Below are 16511 nucleotides of genomic sequence, written 5' to 3'. Positions count from 1 at the left end.
AATTGCAAGGATTTATACCTGTGAATGAAAATCCGCCTCTGCAGTACATATAAAAGCATTTTTAAAATCCTCATCCAGTAATAAAAAAACGACTGTGATTGGCCCATCTTGGCCTGCACTGTAAAAAGTAACAGGTACCACGTGACAGCGCCATCTATGTGCTGTTTTGGTAGTGGTCTGGACCTCTAGACAATAATTTACATCTGATTAATGATACTGAAAAACTTCAATAATCACTGAAATAAAAACGGATGTAAGACCATTTTAAAAATGCTGTCGCATGGTGCACCCTTGGACGTAGTTAATCCGGCCCTGTGCAGGAGCAGAGTTAATACATAAAAATGTAAATTTCTGCCATCATTTACTCACCCTCGTCGTTCAAAACCAGTATGACTTTTTTTTATCTGTGACACACAAGATTGAAGGAAGAAAGGATCATGGCTGTGGCTGTCCAAGCTCCAAAAGCACATAAAAGCATTATAAAAGTCATTCATAACACTTGTGCCTTATATTTCAATTCTTCTGAAGACATATGATAGTGCTGTGTGAGGAACAGTCTGAATCTAGTAATATTAAATTTGCTACCCCTTGAATTTTATGTACTGCCCCCCAATCTAGGCCTATTTTTTTTAATCCAGCCTCTGCCTAGCAAATTAGGTTGTTCTGCAAAATTCCCACATTTTATGCTAATGAGGTTTAGGTATGGGTAGGTTTAGGAGTAAGGGTTAGGGTTAGGATTAGGGGTTAGAGTTCGATTTTGGGGTAAGGTATGGGTTAGGGGTAAAGTTAACTGTGCAACTACACATGTAATTAAATGCAAGTACTTTAAATGTAATTACAGTGCAACAACATGTATGTACATAATAAGTACATTGTATCAAATGGTTAAGTACATAGTAGTTAAGGGCACCTAATATAAAGTGGGTCTCATAATGTACATATGCTGTGGCAGCAGACAAGTTAAGCATTTCTACAACACAAAACATGGCTTAAAAGTCAAAATATTGTTTGGCCTACTTTCGCCTGAGCTATGTTTAAATGATGGTCTATGTAATTTAGAGCGTCTCAGTTTGATTGTGTTGCATTTTCTAGTTTTCAGCATCTCTATTCATAAACAGCATGCTTTTAGAATGCTGTGTCAAGTTTTAATGTAGCTTGAAATGTTGGAAAATGCTTCCCGAGATACCTGCATTTTGTTGTGCCTCATTCCGCTGTGTTTGAGCGCAAAAGTGTGTCTGAAGAAGGCTAAAGTTGGTTTAAAGAGGCATGTACCTGTACAACTGGAGCACTTACTGCCCCCTACTGCCACATCAAGGTGGTACATCAAGCTTGAATTGCTCTAATGGTAGGAGCATTCCTTATTACTGAATTTAGGTATGGATAGGGGGCAGATCATTAATAGCACTAAATTGTCGTGTTAAAGTGAAAGGCCTAAATTTCTGTTGTATGGGTTAATTTTTATTAAAACAAACAGATTTCAAATTTTCAAATTTTGTTAGATGAAGCTCACATTAAAACTTACATGGAAACTTTTTATTAGGGCTTCATCATTAATTGTTTGGTACTTTTTAATGCCTTTTACTGCATGTACAGATTTATTGTATTAAATATTAAATATTATTCAATATAAAAAAAATGCCTTGAAAATCCATTATAAAAGTACAAATTACTACATGTTGAAAAATATGGTAATCTAAACAAAGAGTGAAATAAACATAAACCATTTCAATATTTATTGTATGAAAATTATTTCTAGCAATCTTTCAAAAATTACAACTGTCCCACAGTCATTTCAAACACACCAAACAATTTTGCCCCTAATAAAGTTTTTCAGAAGTTAGTGTACTTGTTTAAAGAGCATGCTTTAGATGAAATATGAGACCAGGAATAAATGAAAAATCGAGGTGAATTTCACTTGTGAGCAGAATATATTTATTGGGCATCATTTCCAATCAAGCTGTTATTTTGGGGAAAAAATGTGAAATGGTGGCTCTGTGGTTAGCACTGTTGCCTCACAGCAAGAAAGTCCCAGGTTCAATTCCCAGCTCATCTGGGCCTTTCTGTGTGGAGTTTGCATGTTCTCCTGTGTTTGTGTATGTTTCCTCTGGGTGCTCCAGTTTCCCCCACAAGTCCAAAAACATGCAGGTTAAGTGAATTGGAGACTCCAAATTGCCCTGTAGGTGTGAGTGAGAGTTCCCCAGCCACTGGGGGTTGCCTCAGGAAGGGCATGTGGTGTAAAACCTGTGCCAAGTCAAATATGCAGATCACAAATGGTCTGCTGTGGCTACCCCTAACAGGAGCAGCTGGAAGAAGATGGAAAAATTGTGAAAATATTATGTAACTGTGTGTAATTAAGATGTTAGCTATGAAAGGAGTCAGACATTTTATTTCAAAAAATGCTTTTAATGTCATTTTTATCAGCGTCATTTCCACTGCAGAATTCTATACAGCAATACAGATTTTAAGATGTGCTGGAAATGACACTGTGGTGGGAATTCATACTTTAAGAATAAATGACATAAATCTCCTGTCATTCATACATACACTGGTGGATGTTTTCAGTAGACAAATTAATAATAATAATAAAAAGAAATGTAAGTTCACAGTGTTGAAAGTGCCCAAAGTTTAGGAAACACCCATATACTGTATGAAATATTTGAATGAAAATGAAGTGAAATGTTGCCATTTTCTATTCAGTTTTGTCCAATTTTATATTACGCAGCGTGAACTTTAAAACATGAAGCACAGTGTATTTAAATGGATATGAATGTAAGCATATGCTGATTATAAGGTCTCTATCATGTGCATATGATCTCTCTCAGGGAGTAATCTGGACAGGGTGGAAAGGCAAAGATTTCTCAATTCCCTTCACTGAGATGAAATTCCGCCCAGCCTCATTCAAACTTTGAACTGCAACAGATGGAAGGAGTGAAGGAGAGATCAGAAGAACAGGGACAATCTGTTTATGGACACAAGCACACACAGTACAATAAGGAAAACACACACATGCAACACACACTCTAATATCATTAATGCACATATAACCATACAATGGAAACCTTGTGAAGTAGTAACATCTACATATATAATATCTAGGCCCAGACGCAATCTGCAGACTTTTTTCACATTTTCTGTGCTGATTTTGGGGGAAAACCTGTGGAATGGATTTTAAAATGTGTTAAACTAACCTGGGAGTACCACACAAGGGGCAGAGCATTTGTAATTGAAGAAAATTCCAATTCTATGGAAATCTGTGGAGCTTTCTGCAGAGTTCTGTATGCGCAGATTCAGTGTGGGCCTGCTCATATCTAAAATATCTAAAGGCCATGAAGGCCATGAAGGCTATTCATCCGTAGCTTATATAATATAGTTTAAAGTTTCTATAGATTCTCTTTCATCTCTGCGTTATGACACCAGGGTTGAGCAAAATTCAAAATTATGGAATTGGCTCCCTTTCAATTCATGAGTTGAAATTTGAATTGAATTGGCCACACCCCACAGGATATGGAACTGAAATGACAGGAAGAAGAATTAATTGCTATTCAAAGAAACTGAACACACAACAGAGGAATTTAATAGGTCCAACACAACAATTAAATGGGCAAGAACAGATCTCTCCTTAGGTGTTCTGTTTAAAGTGCCTCATGTTGTTTTGAAGACATTGGGGTAAATTAGAGCATTCTGGGAAATGAACTGTTTATCCACCATGATCCATAAAGTAAAAGTTAGTTTATTAAAAAATCTTTCATACTGAATTCATTTAATTCATACTGAAAAAAAATTTATTATTATAATCTGCACTTGCAATTCTGCATCCTGGTTGCTACCTCAATTCAAATTCAGAAATTAAATGTTAATTTCAAAGGCATTCTCAATTCGGTTCTGAATGGCACACAGGTGTAGGAAATATTATGCACTGCCTTGTTCACTATGGATTAAGCTATATGGATCAGGTGTCACATATATCAGCTTGAACTATCAAGATTATGATGTTTGTATTCATATTGGGATTTTATGTTGTATGCACTGTATTTCAGTGTTGTTTAGAATGATTTCATAAAATAAATAAAAACTGAAAGTGGATATATATTACTGTTGGCCTCTTATGGCTCTATGAAATCAATGCTTTTTATTGGATTTTGATATAATAAAATGCAAACATGATCATTTTGGCCAAGATGTTTTTTATGTTTCTCACTAGCCAAGGCTGTAAAATACTGTCAGTGTAATACAGTATATTAATGCAAAGTTTCCATGGCTAGTAGTAGCAAAGAGAAAGGTTTTGACATATTCAGATACATAACCATTTCTCATTTCACTGTACTACAATTCTACTTGCGATAGATACATTCTACATTGATTTGTTTCCTAGTATTTCACAGAACTGAAACTTTAATGTACTTAAACATTATTATTTCTTAACATTATTTAACAACATTACACTGTAAAAACAAATTATGTTTTATTGTAACATGCTTTTTTGAGTTGACACAACTAACCAACATTTTTTTCAAAAACTTAAAATGTGTATTGTCATTGTTTCAACTTGTTTTTAAGTTAAGTTAACTTAAAAACATTTGTTGAATCAACTACATTCAGTGTCAAGTAACTCCTCTGAATGTACATGAAAACGTCTTGTTACTGATGTAACCTCTGTTCCCTGATGGAGGGAACAAGACATTGTGTCGATGTAGTGACACTAGGGGTTCGATCTTGAGAGCCCCAATCTCCTTTGCTTAAAATAGAAAAGGCCAAAGAGAATTGGCGAGTGGAATTTGCATGCCACTCTCCGCCCCGAACATATGGGTATAAAAGGAGATGGTGTGCATCACTCATTCAGATTTATGCTGAGGAGCCAATAGAGAGTCCCAGCCATGTCAGCGGTCGGTTCAGTGCCGTGGCAGGAGGGACACAACGTCTTGTTCCCTCCATCAGGGAACAGAGGTTACATGAGTAACCAAGACGTTCCCTGTCTGTCACTCACTCAACGTTGTGTCGATGTAGTGTCACTAGGGGTTCCTATAGGAAACGCTGTAGGCGCTGAACTGTGTCACGAGGTACAGAAGAGTGGACACGGGCAAGCTGCTGCGTGCCTCGCAGTGAGCGCTCAACCACGTCATGACCTTCCAGCGAGTTAGGGAAGGTGACTCCCTAGTCCCGTTAAGGGGGAGGAGGCAATTACCCAAGGAGGCTACCGGCGGAGACTTTCCTGATTTGCTGTTAAGCAATTTCCCGCCGAGCACTTTCTAGAATAGCACTTGGAAGTGATCTTCCCTCTAAAGGAGGGAGGGCACTATGGAGACCACATCCTACCGGAGGGAGGTTGACATGTGGAGAACACCTCACATGGACTTACCAATGAGGAAGTTCACATATGGAATGATACCACTGGAGGACCCTATCTACAGAGAGGGTACGCAGCAACAGTGGCCGAGGCAGAGAAAGCTCTGGTGAGGGGAAACACAGGGTTCACCTACAGGGAAACCGAACAGTGGAAACTCATCATACGAAATTAACAAGGGGAATCACCATGTATGGAGCACTGAGCCCGAGCACACAGGCTCACCTGAAAAGGGGCATACCACAAGTACTGGGCCTGGTGCCATAACTCCTCCGCTGAATTTGTCACCGAACAGTGCTTAAGAATTAAAAAGGCGTCCGAGGTTCACCAGATACGGGGAACTGTTGTGGACAAAAGGCGCACATTAAAACCTTTGAAAAAGGGGAAAGGCGCAATGCAAGTAGTACACCCAACCGGCCGCCTGGCCTACCTGCTGTTACCGCGTAACACTTGGGTCGAAACTGGCTCTATGTGTAGGTTGTAAAACTCTGAAGGGAGCGCTTTCAGGATCACCACCTGGTCCCGAAAGGGAGTTGTGGGAACTTTGGGCACGTAACCAGGTCTCAAGATCATATGAGAGTGTGCTGGCCCGAACTCCAGGCATTCGCTGGTGATAGAGAGTGCCTGCAGGTCCCCCACCCTCTTGATGGAAGTGAGCGCCACCAGGAGGGCCATCTTCAGGGACAAAGTGCTGAGCTCAGCCTGCTCCAGGGGCTCAAAGGGGGCTCTCTGTAGGGCAGGTAGGACCACAGAGAGATCCCAAGAGGGAATCAGGCGCGGTCTAGGAGGATTCAACCTCCTCGCACCCTTGAGGAACCTGTTGATCAGGTTGTACTGTCGTGAGGGTCTCCCATCCAGTGTATCATGGTATGCTGCTATGGCAGCCATGTACACTTTCAGGGTAGAGGGAGACAGCCGTCTCTCCAGCCCTTCCTGAAGGAAAGACAGCACAGAACCTACGGCACATCTCTGTTTGTGAAGAGACGCCAATTCAAGGCATGCAGCCGCCTCATAGTGGGGACTCTGGCCTGAGTGATTGTATTTACTACCACTGGCGGAAGACCCGCTAGGTCTTCCGTGTCCCATCCAGGAGCCAGATGTGGAGATTACAGAGGTCTGGCCGTGGGTGCTGGAGCGTGCCCTGCCCCTGAGTGAGAAGGTCCCACCTCAGGGGAATGCGCCAGGAGGTGTTACTGCCTCATCAGCATCAAATCCGAGAACCAAGTCCGGTTGGGCCAGTACGGTGCAACGAACAGGACTTGCTGCTCATCCTCCCTGACTTTGCACAGAGTATGTGCAATGAGGCTCACAGGAGGAAACGCATACTTGCGTAGCTCCCAATGCCAGCTGTGCACCAAGGCATCCGTGCCAAGGGGGGCCTCGGACAGGGAGTACCAAAGGGGGCAGTGAGAGGACTATTGGGAGGTGAACAAGTCTACCTGCGCCTCCCCGAATCTCTCCCAAATCAGCTGGACTATGTGGGGGTGGAGTCTCCACTCCCCGCGGAGCGTTACCTGCTGTGAGAGCACGTCCGCTCCTGGTTGAGGATGCCCAGAAGGTGAGTGGCTCGCAGAGACTTCAACATCTGCTGACTCAAGAGGAGCGTACGCCGCCTTGGCGGATTATGTATGCTACGGTCACTGTGTTGTTGGTCCGGACCAACACATGCTTGCCCTGAATCAATGGCCGAAGCCTCCTTAGGGCCAGCAATACCACCAGCAACTCTAAGCAGTTGATGTGCCATTGGAGTCGGGGCCCTGTCCAGAGCCCCGACACTGCCTGCCCATTGCACACGGCGCCCCAGCCCAAGTTCGAGGCATCTGTTGTGACCACGCCGTGCCTTGAGACCTGCTTTAGGGGAACACCTGCCTGTAGAAATATCAGGTCCAACCAAGGGCTGAAAGTCTGATGGCACTGTGGTGTGATGGTCACATGCTGGGTGCCATGGCTCCATGCCCACCTCGGGACTCGAGTCTGTAGCCAGTGCTGAAGCAGTCTCATAATCATCAACCAGAGGATGCCATATGCCCCAGAAACCTCTGAAATTGTTTCACTGGCACCACTACCTTCTGCCTGAAGGTCTTCAAGCAGGTCAGCACTGACTGAGCACATTCGGTTGTAACGCGTGCCTTGAGAGCGACCAAGTCCAACTCCATACCAAGAAAAGAGATATTCTGCACAGGGGAGAGCTTGCTCTTCTCCCAGTTGACCTGAAGCCTGAGTCAGTCGAGGTGCTGAAGCACAAGGTCCCTGTGTGCACACAATAGATCTCACGAGTGAGCTAGGATTAGCCAGCCTTCGAGATAATTGAGAATGCGTATGCCCTTTTCCCTCAGCGGGGCCAGGACAGCCTCTGCGGCCTTGGTAAAGACACGAGGAGACAGGGACAGACCGAAGGGGAGGACCTTGTTCTGGTATGCTCATCCCTCGAAGGCAAACCGTAGAAAGGGTCTGTGTCGAGGAAGGATCGATACGTGAAAGTACGCGTCCTTCAGGTCGATGGCCGCGAACCAATCCTGATGTCGTGCTGACTCCAGGATGCGCTTCAGCGTTAACATCCTGAATGGAAGCCTGTGTACGTTTTTGTTCAAGGCATGCAGATCCAAGATTGGGCGCAACCCTCCCCCTCTCTTGGGTGCAATAAAATAAGGGCGGTAAAAGCCCTTGCACAACTCGGCTACGGGGACGGGCTCTATTGCTCCCTTTGCCAGAAGGGTGGCACCCTCGCCCAGCACCATAGTGGAGAGGATGCCACTGAACCTGGGCAGGAGTCTGGTGAACTGGATCGCGTAGCTGAGGTGAATTGTCCTGATGAGCCACCACGAGGGGCTGGAGAGCACTAACCAGGCCTCCAGCCTCTGTGACAGCTGCACCAAGGGGACAACTGAGCTTACTGTGCCCAGGCAGGGTGGTTTGCGGCAAGGCAGAGCAGGTACCCCACCTGGAAGACAGCCCAGGAGGGACGTGCTTCTCCTCAAGCCCACAATAGTGGCTGGTGACTGGGGTGGGCGAGCGACCCCAGAGACCAGCACATTTACCTGTTCGCCAGTTGTGTCTCGACGGAGAACGAGGGAATGGGAGGTACTCGCGTTCACCTGATTGACTGGAAAGACATCCAGCACCTGGCCATCGCAAGTGCACTGGCCCAGGGAATGCCGAGGCACCCACATGGTCAACAGAAAGCCCCCTTGGGAGATGCGTGCATCAAGAAAGCGAACTTTCTCGCGTCAAGCATCTCCACAAGGTTGAGCTAAAGGTGCCGCTCTTGGACCACAAGAATGGACATCGTCTGGCCCAGGGCATGCGCCGTGACCTTCCTCGCACGTAAGGCAAGGTCGGTCGCAGTTCGCAGCTCCTGCATCAGCCCCGGGTCGGTCCTACCCTCGTGCAGATCTTTCAGTGCCTTGGCCTGGTGGACCTGCAGGATGGCCATAGCATGCAGGGTCGAAGCGGCCTGACCATGCAACCTTGAAAGCCTTTGTTATTAAAGAGGAAGAGAACTTACAAGCTTTGGAAGGCAGGCATAAATGCACCGCTTCGGCGCATTCCACCTGGGGAAGCTCGACATATCCCTTAGCCGCTCCGCCGCCAAGGGTAGTCAGAGTGGACGAGCCCGCGAAGCGTGTACGGGCAGAAAAAGGTGCCTTCCATGACTTCGTTAGCTCCTCGTGCACTTCAGGGAAGAAAGGCACCGGGGTGGGCTGCGGCTGTGCGTCGCGCTCCGAGCCCAGAAACCAATCATTCAGCCGCAAATGCTCAGGGCAGGGTGGAGGGTTCCACTTTAGCCCAATGTTCGCAGCCGCCCGGGCAAGTACAGCTGCCATCTCAGCATCCGCCCTGAGGCGGGCCACCTGCATCACTTGACAGCTCTTCCGGATAGAACGAGCGTGCTGGGGGATGGGAGGTCCACAGGGGCTGAGCCAGCAGAAATGCTCCCGTGTCTACATCCAGATCGCCCGGCCGGCTGAGCATCAGCCCAGGATGGACCAGGTTGGGGAGCAGCTGTGGTGGCTCCTTGCTTCATAAAGAAGGAAGTGAGCCATGACCACAACGTTCTCATGGGCATGCTCTCACAATGAGAACATGATCCTTCCACAAAAGCTGCCTCGGCGTGCTGGCACCCCAAGCACTCGAGACAGATTTCATGGCTGTCTGGAGGAGAGAGATAACGGCTACATCCAGTAGCACAAACGCAGAAGGACATCTTTAAAAAGACGCTAAGCATTTGCGCAAGCTCTTTTAGAAGGAAATATACTCTTTTGAATATACTCTTTTATATCTTGGTATATATAGCACTTACAGTTGAGAAGAGCCTTCCGACTCGTGATTCACCGCTGTTCTTTTAAATCCAGTGTTTTGAACATGACGTCACCTCAGCTCCTGAGGGATTATGGGATCATAAAGTGTCCAGATGATCCGCACTTCAGAATCTCACCAGAAATAGTAGGTCATCCGGGTACTTCTCATTTACTGCTTCATGAATACTGTGGATTCGGACATACATACTACTCCATTGGCATACTGTTTTTGGCATACTATATAGTAGGGAAGTATGGATATTCGGACACAGCATTGATCTCAAAATTATCTTTGGAATGCGGGTTTTGGAATGAGGGGGTGTGGCTAATTCAAAGGCTCAAAAAGAGAAAGCTTCAGAACGCTAAAATCGCTTACAGCACTTTAAGGGGGGGGGGTGCCTCGTTGGATCTCGCCTAGGGTACCAAGTAAGCCAGAACTGCGATTAAACAGGGCTAAAGGCTCCATAGGGTAAAAAGCTCCTATGATTTTATTTTCTCCCAAAACACTAAATAGTCTAAAGTTATGTGATATCTAAAGTTTGTTTTTGAGGCAATTTGATCTCATATTTAATAATTTTTTTTAAATATTGCACATTTATTAAGCTTACCAATAATTTTTTTGTAGTTTTAGTAGTTATTTGTTGTGTTTTGGAGATGCATGCTCTTCAGATTATATTGTGATTGCCTTTTACATCAGCATTTTATGCATACATCTATTACATTTAAATCTGAATTTATTTATTTTTATTTTTTTATTTTTTTTTACGTAATTACTTTCCTACTCTAGTTAACAACATGAACCAGCTTGATAGTTCGATCTTGCATGGCTAGATGGGATTAGAGACAGTAAAATGTTTTAATGCTAGTAATAATTCCTGTAATAATTCCTGTTTGATCATATACACATTTTTTCAATCTTTGAAAATTCTCAGTTTTCGTACAGTAATGTGTTAATGTTAAGTTGCTTTAAATGACCACAAGTAATCCCTTTTTAAAGGATCTATATGATTTATACTGTATACTGATGCATTAGTCTAGAATGAAATGTATCATAATTTGTGATTAATTATATGTTATCACACAAACAATGGTACATTAACACACAAATATTTAGGAAAATGCTTAGAAGCTAGCCCCGAAACTAGTGAATGCTCTGAATCAGATCTGAACAGATTCAAACTGCCGATTTTACAACAGTATTTTATTTAATTGAAATATGAATATTTCATAGTTATTTATTGTCAGCTTTATAATTATCAATTAGTAAGTGCCTAGGGAATCTATCTGCATTTAGCCAAGGAAAACTGCTAGGTAAATTCTCTGAACTGCTAAGGAAACACTTGGATGCTAGCCTTAGCAAAATGCCTAGAGAAATACTCGGAAGATAGCCCTAGTGAAGCATCAAGGAAAATGCTGGAAGCTAGCCCTTGTAAAGTACCTAGGTAAAACGTTTGAAACCTATCGCTAGTAAAGCACCTAGGGACATGCTCTAGAGCCCTATTAAAGTGCCTAGGGAAACACTCAAAGACTAGCCCTAGTAAAGCACCTGGTGAAACACTCGGTTGCTAACCCTATTAAAGACCAGGGAAACATTTGGAAGCTAGCCCTATTTAAGCGCCTGGGGAAACACTCTGAAGATAGCTCTAGTATAACACCTAGGGAAATGCTCGGAAACTACCCCTAGCAAAGCACCAAGGAAAACACTCAGAAGCTATTGCTAGTTAAGTGCCCAGGGAAATGCTCCAGAACTAACCCTATCATAGCACCCTGGGAAACTCCCAGAAGCCAGCCCTAGTAAAGAGCCTAGGGAAACGCTCCATAGCTAGCCCTTGTAAAACACCTAGGGAAACGCTACGAAGCTAGCCCTAATAAACCGCTTTGGGAAATGCTTGGATGCTAGCGCTAGCAAAATGCCTAGGTAAACTCTTGGAAACTAGCCCTAGTGAAGCACCAAGTGAAATAATCAGAAGCTAGTCCTTGTAAAGCACAGAGGGAAATGCTTGAAAGCTGGCCTTAGCAAAGTTAGGCCAACGGGCATAGTAATAATAATAATAAAACTTTATTTTCTATAGCGCCTTTAAAAGTTGCATCTCAAAGCGCTTTACAAGAGAAAAATAAAAATACATTGAAATACAAAAAAGAAAAAGAAAACATGCAATCAGAACAATTTAAAAAGAATACAATAATAATCACATAATAATCACAGAAAGGATTGAATTTTAAGGATTCAAGGAAGTTTTATTGTCATTCCAAAACATGGGCTACATGAAAGGAATGAAACTAAGTACTGAGGTCCCGGTAACAACAGCAAAGAATAAAAACACTAAAATATGAAATTAAACACTAAAATATAATACTCAAAGGATAAGAACACTAAAATCTAAAACTAAGCAGAGCAGTGCAATAAGGTGCAATAAAGTGCAATAAATAATAATAAAAAAATACAACCGTAGAATCTCAAATTAGCAATGGTAAAACAGTGCAAATTAGTGAGTATTAATAAATAGTGTTAATGCACATGAAGAGTCTCTGATGTATGAGTGTTATTGCACATTCTTCCCAGCTTCTGGGAAGAAGCTGTTTCTGAGTCTGGTTGTTCTGGCCCTAATGCTGCGCAGCCTTCTACCTGAGGGAAGGGGGGTAAACAGTCTATGAGCAGGGTGGAAAGAGTCTTTCGTGATACGGTCAGCCCTGTTCCTGCATCTGCTGGTGTAAATGTTCTCAATTGCTGGAAAACTGCAGCCAGTGATCCTCTGTGCAGACTTATCTACACGCTGCTTCTCTTTAAGAGAAGATTTAAAAATACTAAAAGATTCAGCATGTCTAACTTCAGAGGGAAGAGAGTTCCACAGTTTTGGAGCAAAAGAAGAGAAGGCCCTGAGTAGGAGGAACAGTTAAAAAATCGGATTTGGAGGAGAGGAGATCACGAATTTGAGTGTAGGGGGTTAAAAGTTCAGACAAGTATTGAGGGGCCATGCAAAGCCTTGTAGGTAAGCATGAGAATTTTAAAATCTACACAAAACTTGACAGGGAGCCAGTGCAAGACTTCAAGATAGGAGCGATGTCATCACTTGTCCTGGTCCTAGTCAAGATTCTAGCAGAAGAGTTTTGCACATACTGCAACTTATTTAAGGTAGATTTAGAGACCGCAACAAGTAAAGCATTGCAATAATCAATATGAGAAAATACAAAAGTATTGATCAGTTTTTCAGCCACCGAGAAAGATAATATGGTTGCAATGTTTCTGAGATGGAAGAATTATGTTTTAACAGTATTCTTGACATGAGGATCAAATGTTACATTTGCATCAAATATCACCCCAAAATTTTTTCATTTTGTTTGAAACTACAGAGCAGAGCCATCCATATTTAAGGTTAAAGAACCAGCTTTATGAAGCTGGTGGGATGAACCAATGAGCATAACCTCAGTCTTGTAACTGTTGAGACAAAGACAATTTAGAGACATCTATTTTTTTATCTCAGTAACACATTGTGCAAGAAAGGTGACAGCCACACAGTCACCAGGTTTTGAATGGATGTAAATCTGGGTGTCATCTGCGTAAAAATGATAATTAAGACCAAGAGATCTTAAGAGCTGACCAAGGGGAAACATGTAAATGCTAAAAATTAAGGGGCCCAAAATCGATCCCTGAGGAACACCACATTTAACAAAACCAACTTTGGACCTACATCCACCCAAGGAAACAAACTGACGATGATCTGAGAGATAAGACTTGAACCAGTTTAATGCAGTATCAGTAACACCAAAGACTGTCTCAAGACGAGTGAGTAAAAAAGAATGATCTACAGTGTCAAGAGCGGCACTGAGATCAAGAAGGATCAGAACTGAAAGACATTCAGAGTCCGAAGCTGTTAACAAGTCATTTGTGACCTTAACTAATGCCGTTTCAGTGCTGTGGAGTTTGCGAAAGCCAGATTGAAGGGGCTCAAAAAGACTGTTTACAGTGAGATGATTGTATTATTGAGAAGCCACAATGTTTTAACTAATCATCTTGTAATGAATGTCACTTAAGTTCTTCTTTCTGAGTATGAATTATCATATGCAGTAAAAGACAGAACAATATGCTAGCACTGTAAAAGGTTTAGCCACAAACTTAACTGACTGGCTTCTTTCCTGTGTGATTTCGCATGAGTCTCTTACATGAACTATGCATGAGCTTCTAACTTCTAATTGAAGCTGTGTGTGACCTTTTAACTGAACTACTTTCCACAAATTGAACATAAAAATAAAAACAGTATAAATAACAAAAATAAATAACACTAAGTTTTTCTTAGTCTTATTTTTTAAGTGCAAACAATAAGTGCAACCATAATAATGTGTGGGACTCGAAAAGTGGGCGAGTCTGCAGTACAACATTTACCATTTCCCAGTCACTGTTGATTGTGTGGGCTGTAATTGTGATATAGCTCTGCGTACCCCTAGAAATCCAACTGTCGGTTGTTTTGGCTCAGTTTCTCCTTGTGTATGCTTCTGTAACAAGTTTGTTAACTCTCTACAAGGAGGAAGTGGGACACGGTGAAATTTATTTTTTCAACACAAATTCGCTTTCCAGTCTCTCTCTCTCCCACACTGGTGTCTGGCTCACTGTTAAATCCATCTCCACTCTCACTGTACACAGCTGTTAGAGACAATCAATGACAGGCGATGACCCTCAACATTCTCATCTTCCGATCTCACTCTCCATTCACAAGCTGGCGCTCAGCCACGACGGAGACAGGAGAGAGAGAGAGAGAAAGAGAAGGATCTCAGGGCTCACCAGCTCCCGAATATGCCACCATGTGGTCCTCTGCCAGCTAGATGGCCATTTGGAGCGACATTGAGCGATGGCACTGGACCCACTCTGCCGTCCCTCTCGGAAGCCGAGCAATAAACTGCTCCAATACCACCAGATCGATCACGGTCCCGACATCGCGTTGTTCAGCCAGCAACCACCTCTGGCAGGCATCCTGGAGCTGCTGGGTGAAGGCAAATGGGTGGCCATGCTCGCCGAGGACCAGCGAGCAGAAGGGTTGGTGCTGTTGCTCTGATGTCCGGCCAACCCGTTGCAGGATGGCTTTCCTTAAGTCCGTTTACACCAGGAGTTTCTCCGCTGGTAACTGCTGTGCCATGAGCTGGGCCTCCCCAGACAGTAATGGAATCAAGCAGACCGTCCATTGGGTGTTCGGCCAACCGCATGCTCCCGCTGCCCGCTCAAAGAACTTCAGGAAGGCCTCCAGATCGTCTTGGGAACCCATCTTGACGAGTGGCACTTGGGGCGGGGTGGTCATGGGAAACGGCATGATGAACTGCTGCTTCTGTTCTGCGCACAGCTCGAGGAGGGCCTGATGCTGGGGGGGGTTTGAACACTCCCTCCAGAGGTGAGGCTTCCATGGTGGCATTCTTCCTCCTTAACACTCCCAGGTTTCAGCACCACTGTAATAAGTTCTTTAACTTTCTGCAAGGAGGAAGCGGGAGATGGCGAAATCCAACTCAAAAGGGTATTTATTTTTTCAACACAGATTCGCTTTCCAGCATAACACAAAAGCACACACATAAACACTGCTGCGTGTGTCTCTCTCTCTCTCCCACACTGGTGTCTGGCTTGCTCTTAAATCCATCTCCACTCTCACTGCAATGACAAACAACTGTTAGAGACAATCAATGACCGTTCTCAGCTCCCGATCTCACTCTCCATTCACAAGCCGGTGCTCGACTACGCCCCCACCACTTGGCAGGTATTTTCAGGAACCATGAAATTTGTTTTCACCAGCCTAGGGCACCATCACTTCAGGGGCGCCGATCTACTGAGCCAATTTCAGCATGTGTCAAAACTGTGTTGAACAAAATGCACCTTGTGTGGTGCCCTCCATGAAACACATAGACCGTGTACTGAATGCTTACTTAAATATTATTCTTTCTGTTTCTATTATTTCTGTGTTTGGCAAAAACAGTGAGAGTAATATGGATAGTATGCCATTGTGAACACAAGCTCAGGGTTAAAAACCTGCATTAGTTATAGGGATACACTGATCTGATACCTGGATTGCAATCGGCTCCGATACTGAAATTTTTATCTGGATCAGAACGTTTTAGCCCGATCTAAATCCTATCAAAGATGAGACCAGAGACCCGAGTGCGGAGGCAAAATTAACAGAATTTATTAACAACAACATAACACAGCTGAGCTGGCAAAGCATGAGAGAACCCAGCACCGACTGCAGTGTGTTCATAGGCTTGTGTGCATTTTGGTAGTTTGGAGCGCAGATCCGCAAGTAATCCTCTGGAGGAAAGTGTGTTAGTTGGTGTGAGTGCGTTGTGGTAGTGTAGAGGGATAACCAATGAGGAATCCTCAGGTGAAGACTCGAGGCGAGCGAAGAAACCAACAGGAAGGTAACCACAATCCGGGCACTGTGGTGAAGACTGGCAACCAATAGGGAAAACACATAACAGGACCAACTAGGGCAGAGAGAGAGCAGTGAGTAACTACACACACAACAACAATCTAGCAATGAACACGAAACAGAGTGGGGTAAATATAAGCAGGAAACAAACAAGGGGCAGGTGCCGACAGCTAGCTGAAAGTTGGCATGATCAGCATTCCCATGGAAACAATCAAGGTTCCCATGGAAACGCTGATTCTGCGTGCCAATGGCACCTGAAACATATGAAGGAGAGAACGTAAACACAATAGAACAAACTATTACACTAGAAATTTTCTGTCAGATTGAGGTCAGGGCGTAGTGATGGCCAATCCAATACATTGATTTTGCTGTCCTTAAGCCATTTTGCCACAACTCTGAAGGTATGCTTGGGGTCATTGTTCATTTAGAAGACCCATTTGCGATCAAGCTTTAACTTCCTGGCTGATGTCT

General features: G+C 43.7%; 1 protein-coding gene and 1 long non-coding RNA gene across 2 annotated transcripts in view; one reads left to right on the top strand and one right to left on the bottom strand.

The window, feature by feature from the left end:
* LOC127420684 (tenascin-X) overlaps window positions 1-4154 on the top strand; it is a 56670-nt gene extending 52516 nt beyond the window's left edge. Inside the window, exon 17 of the mRNA XM_051663149.1 lies at window positions 2823-4154. Coding sequence (XP_051519109.1) covers window positions 2823-2909 — 87 coding nt within the window. The 3' untranslated portion in view covers window positions 2910-4154. The remainder of the gene's footprint in view (window positions 1-2822) is intronic.
* The window catches only part of LOC127420797 (uncharacterized), a 59341-nt gene continuing 45605 nt past the window's right edge, over window positions 2776-16511 (bottom strand). The window contains exon 3 of the long non-coding RNA XR_007893881.1: window positions 2776-2910. This is a non-coding gene — a long non-coding RNA (uncharacterized LOC127420797). The remainder of the gene's footprint in view (window positions 2911-16511) is intronic.

This window comes from Myxocyprinus asiaticus, chromosome 30, assembly GCF_019703515.2.
Source record: "Myxocyprinus asiaticus isolate MX2 ecotype Aquarium Trade chromosome 30, UBuf_Myxa_2, whole genome shotgun sequence".
Taxonomy (NCBI): domain Eukaryota; kingdom Metazoa; phylum Chordata; class Actinopteri; order Cypriniformes; family Catostomidae; genus Myxocyprinus; species Myxocyprinus asiaticus.
The sequence above is the reverse complement of the archived record's forward strand: the minus strand, read 5'-3'. Positions and strand labels throughout refer to the sequence as shown.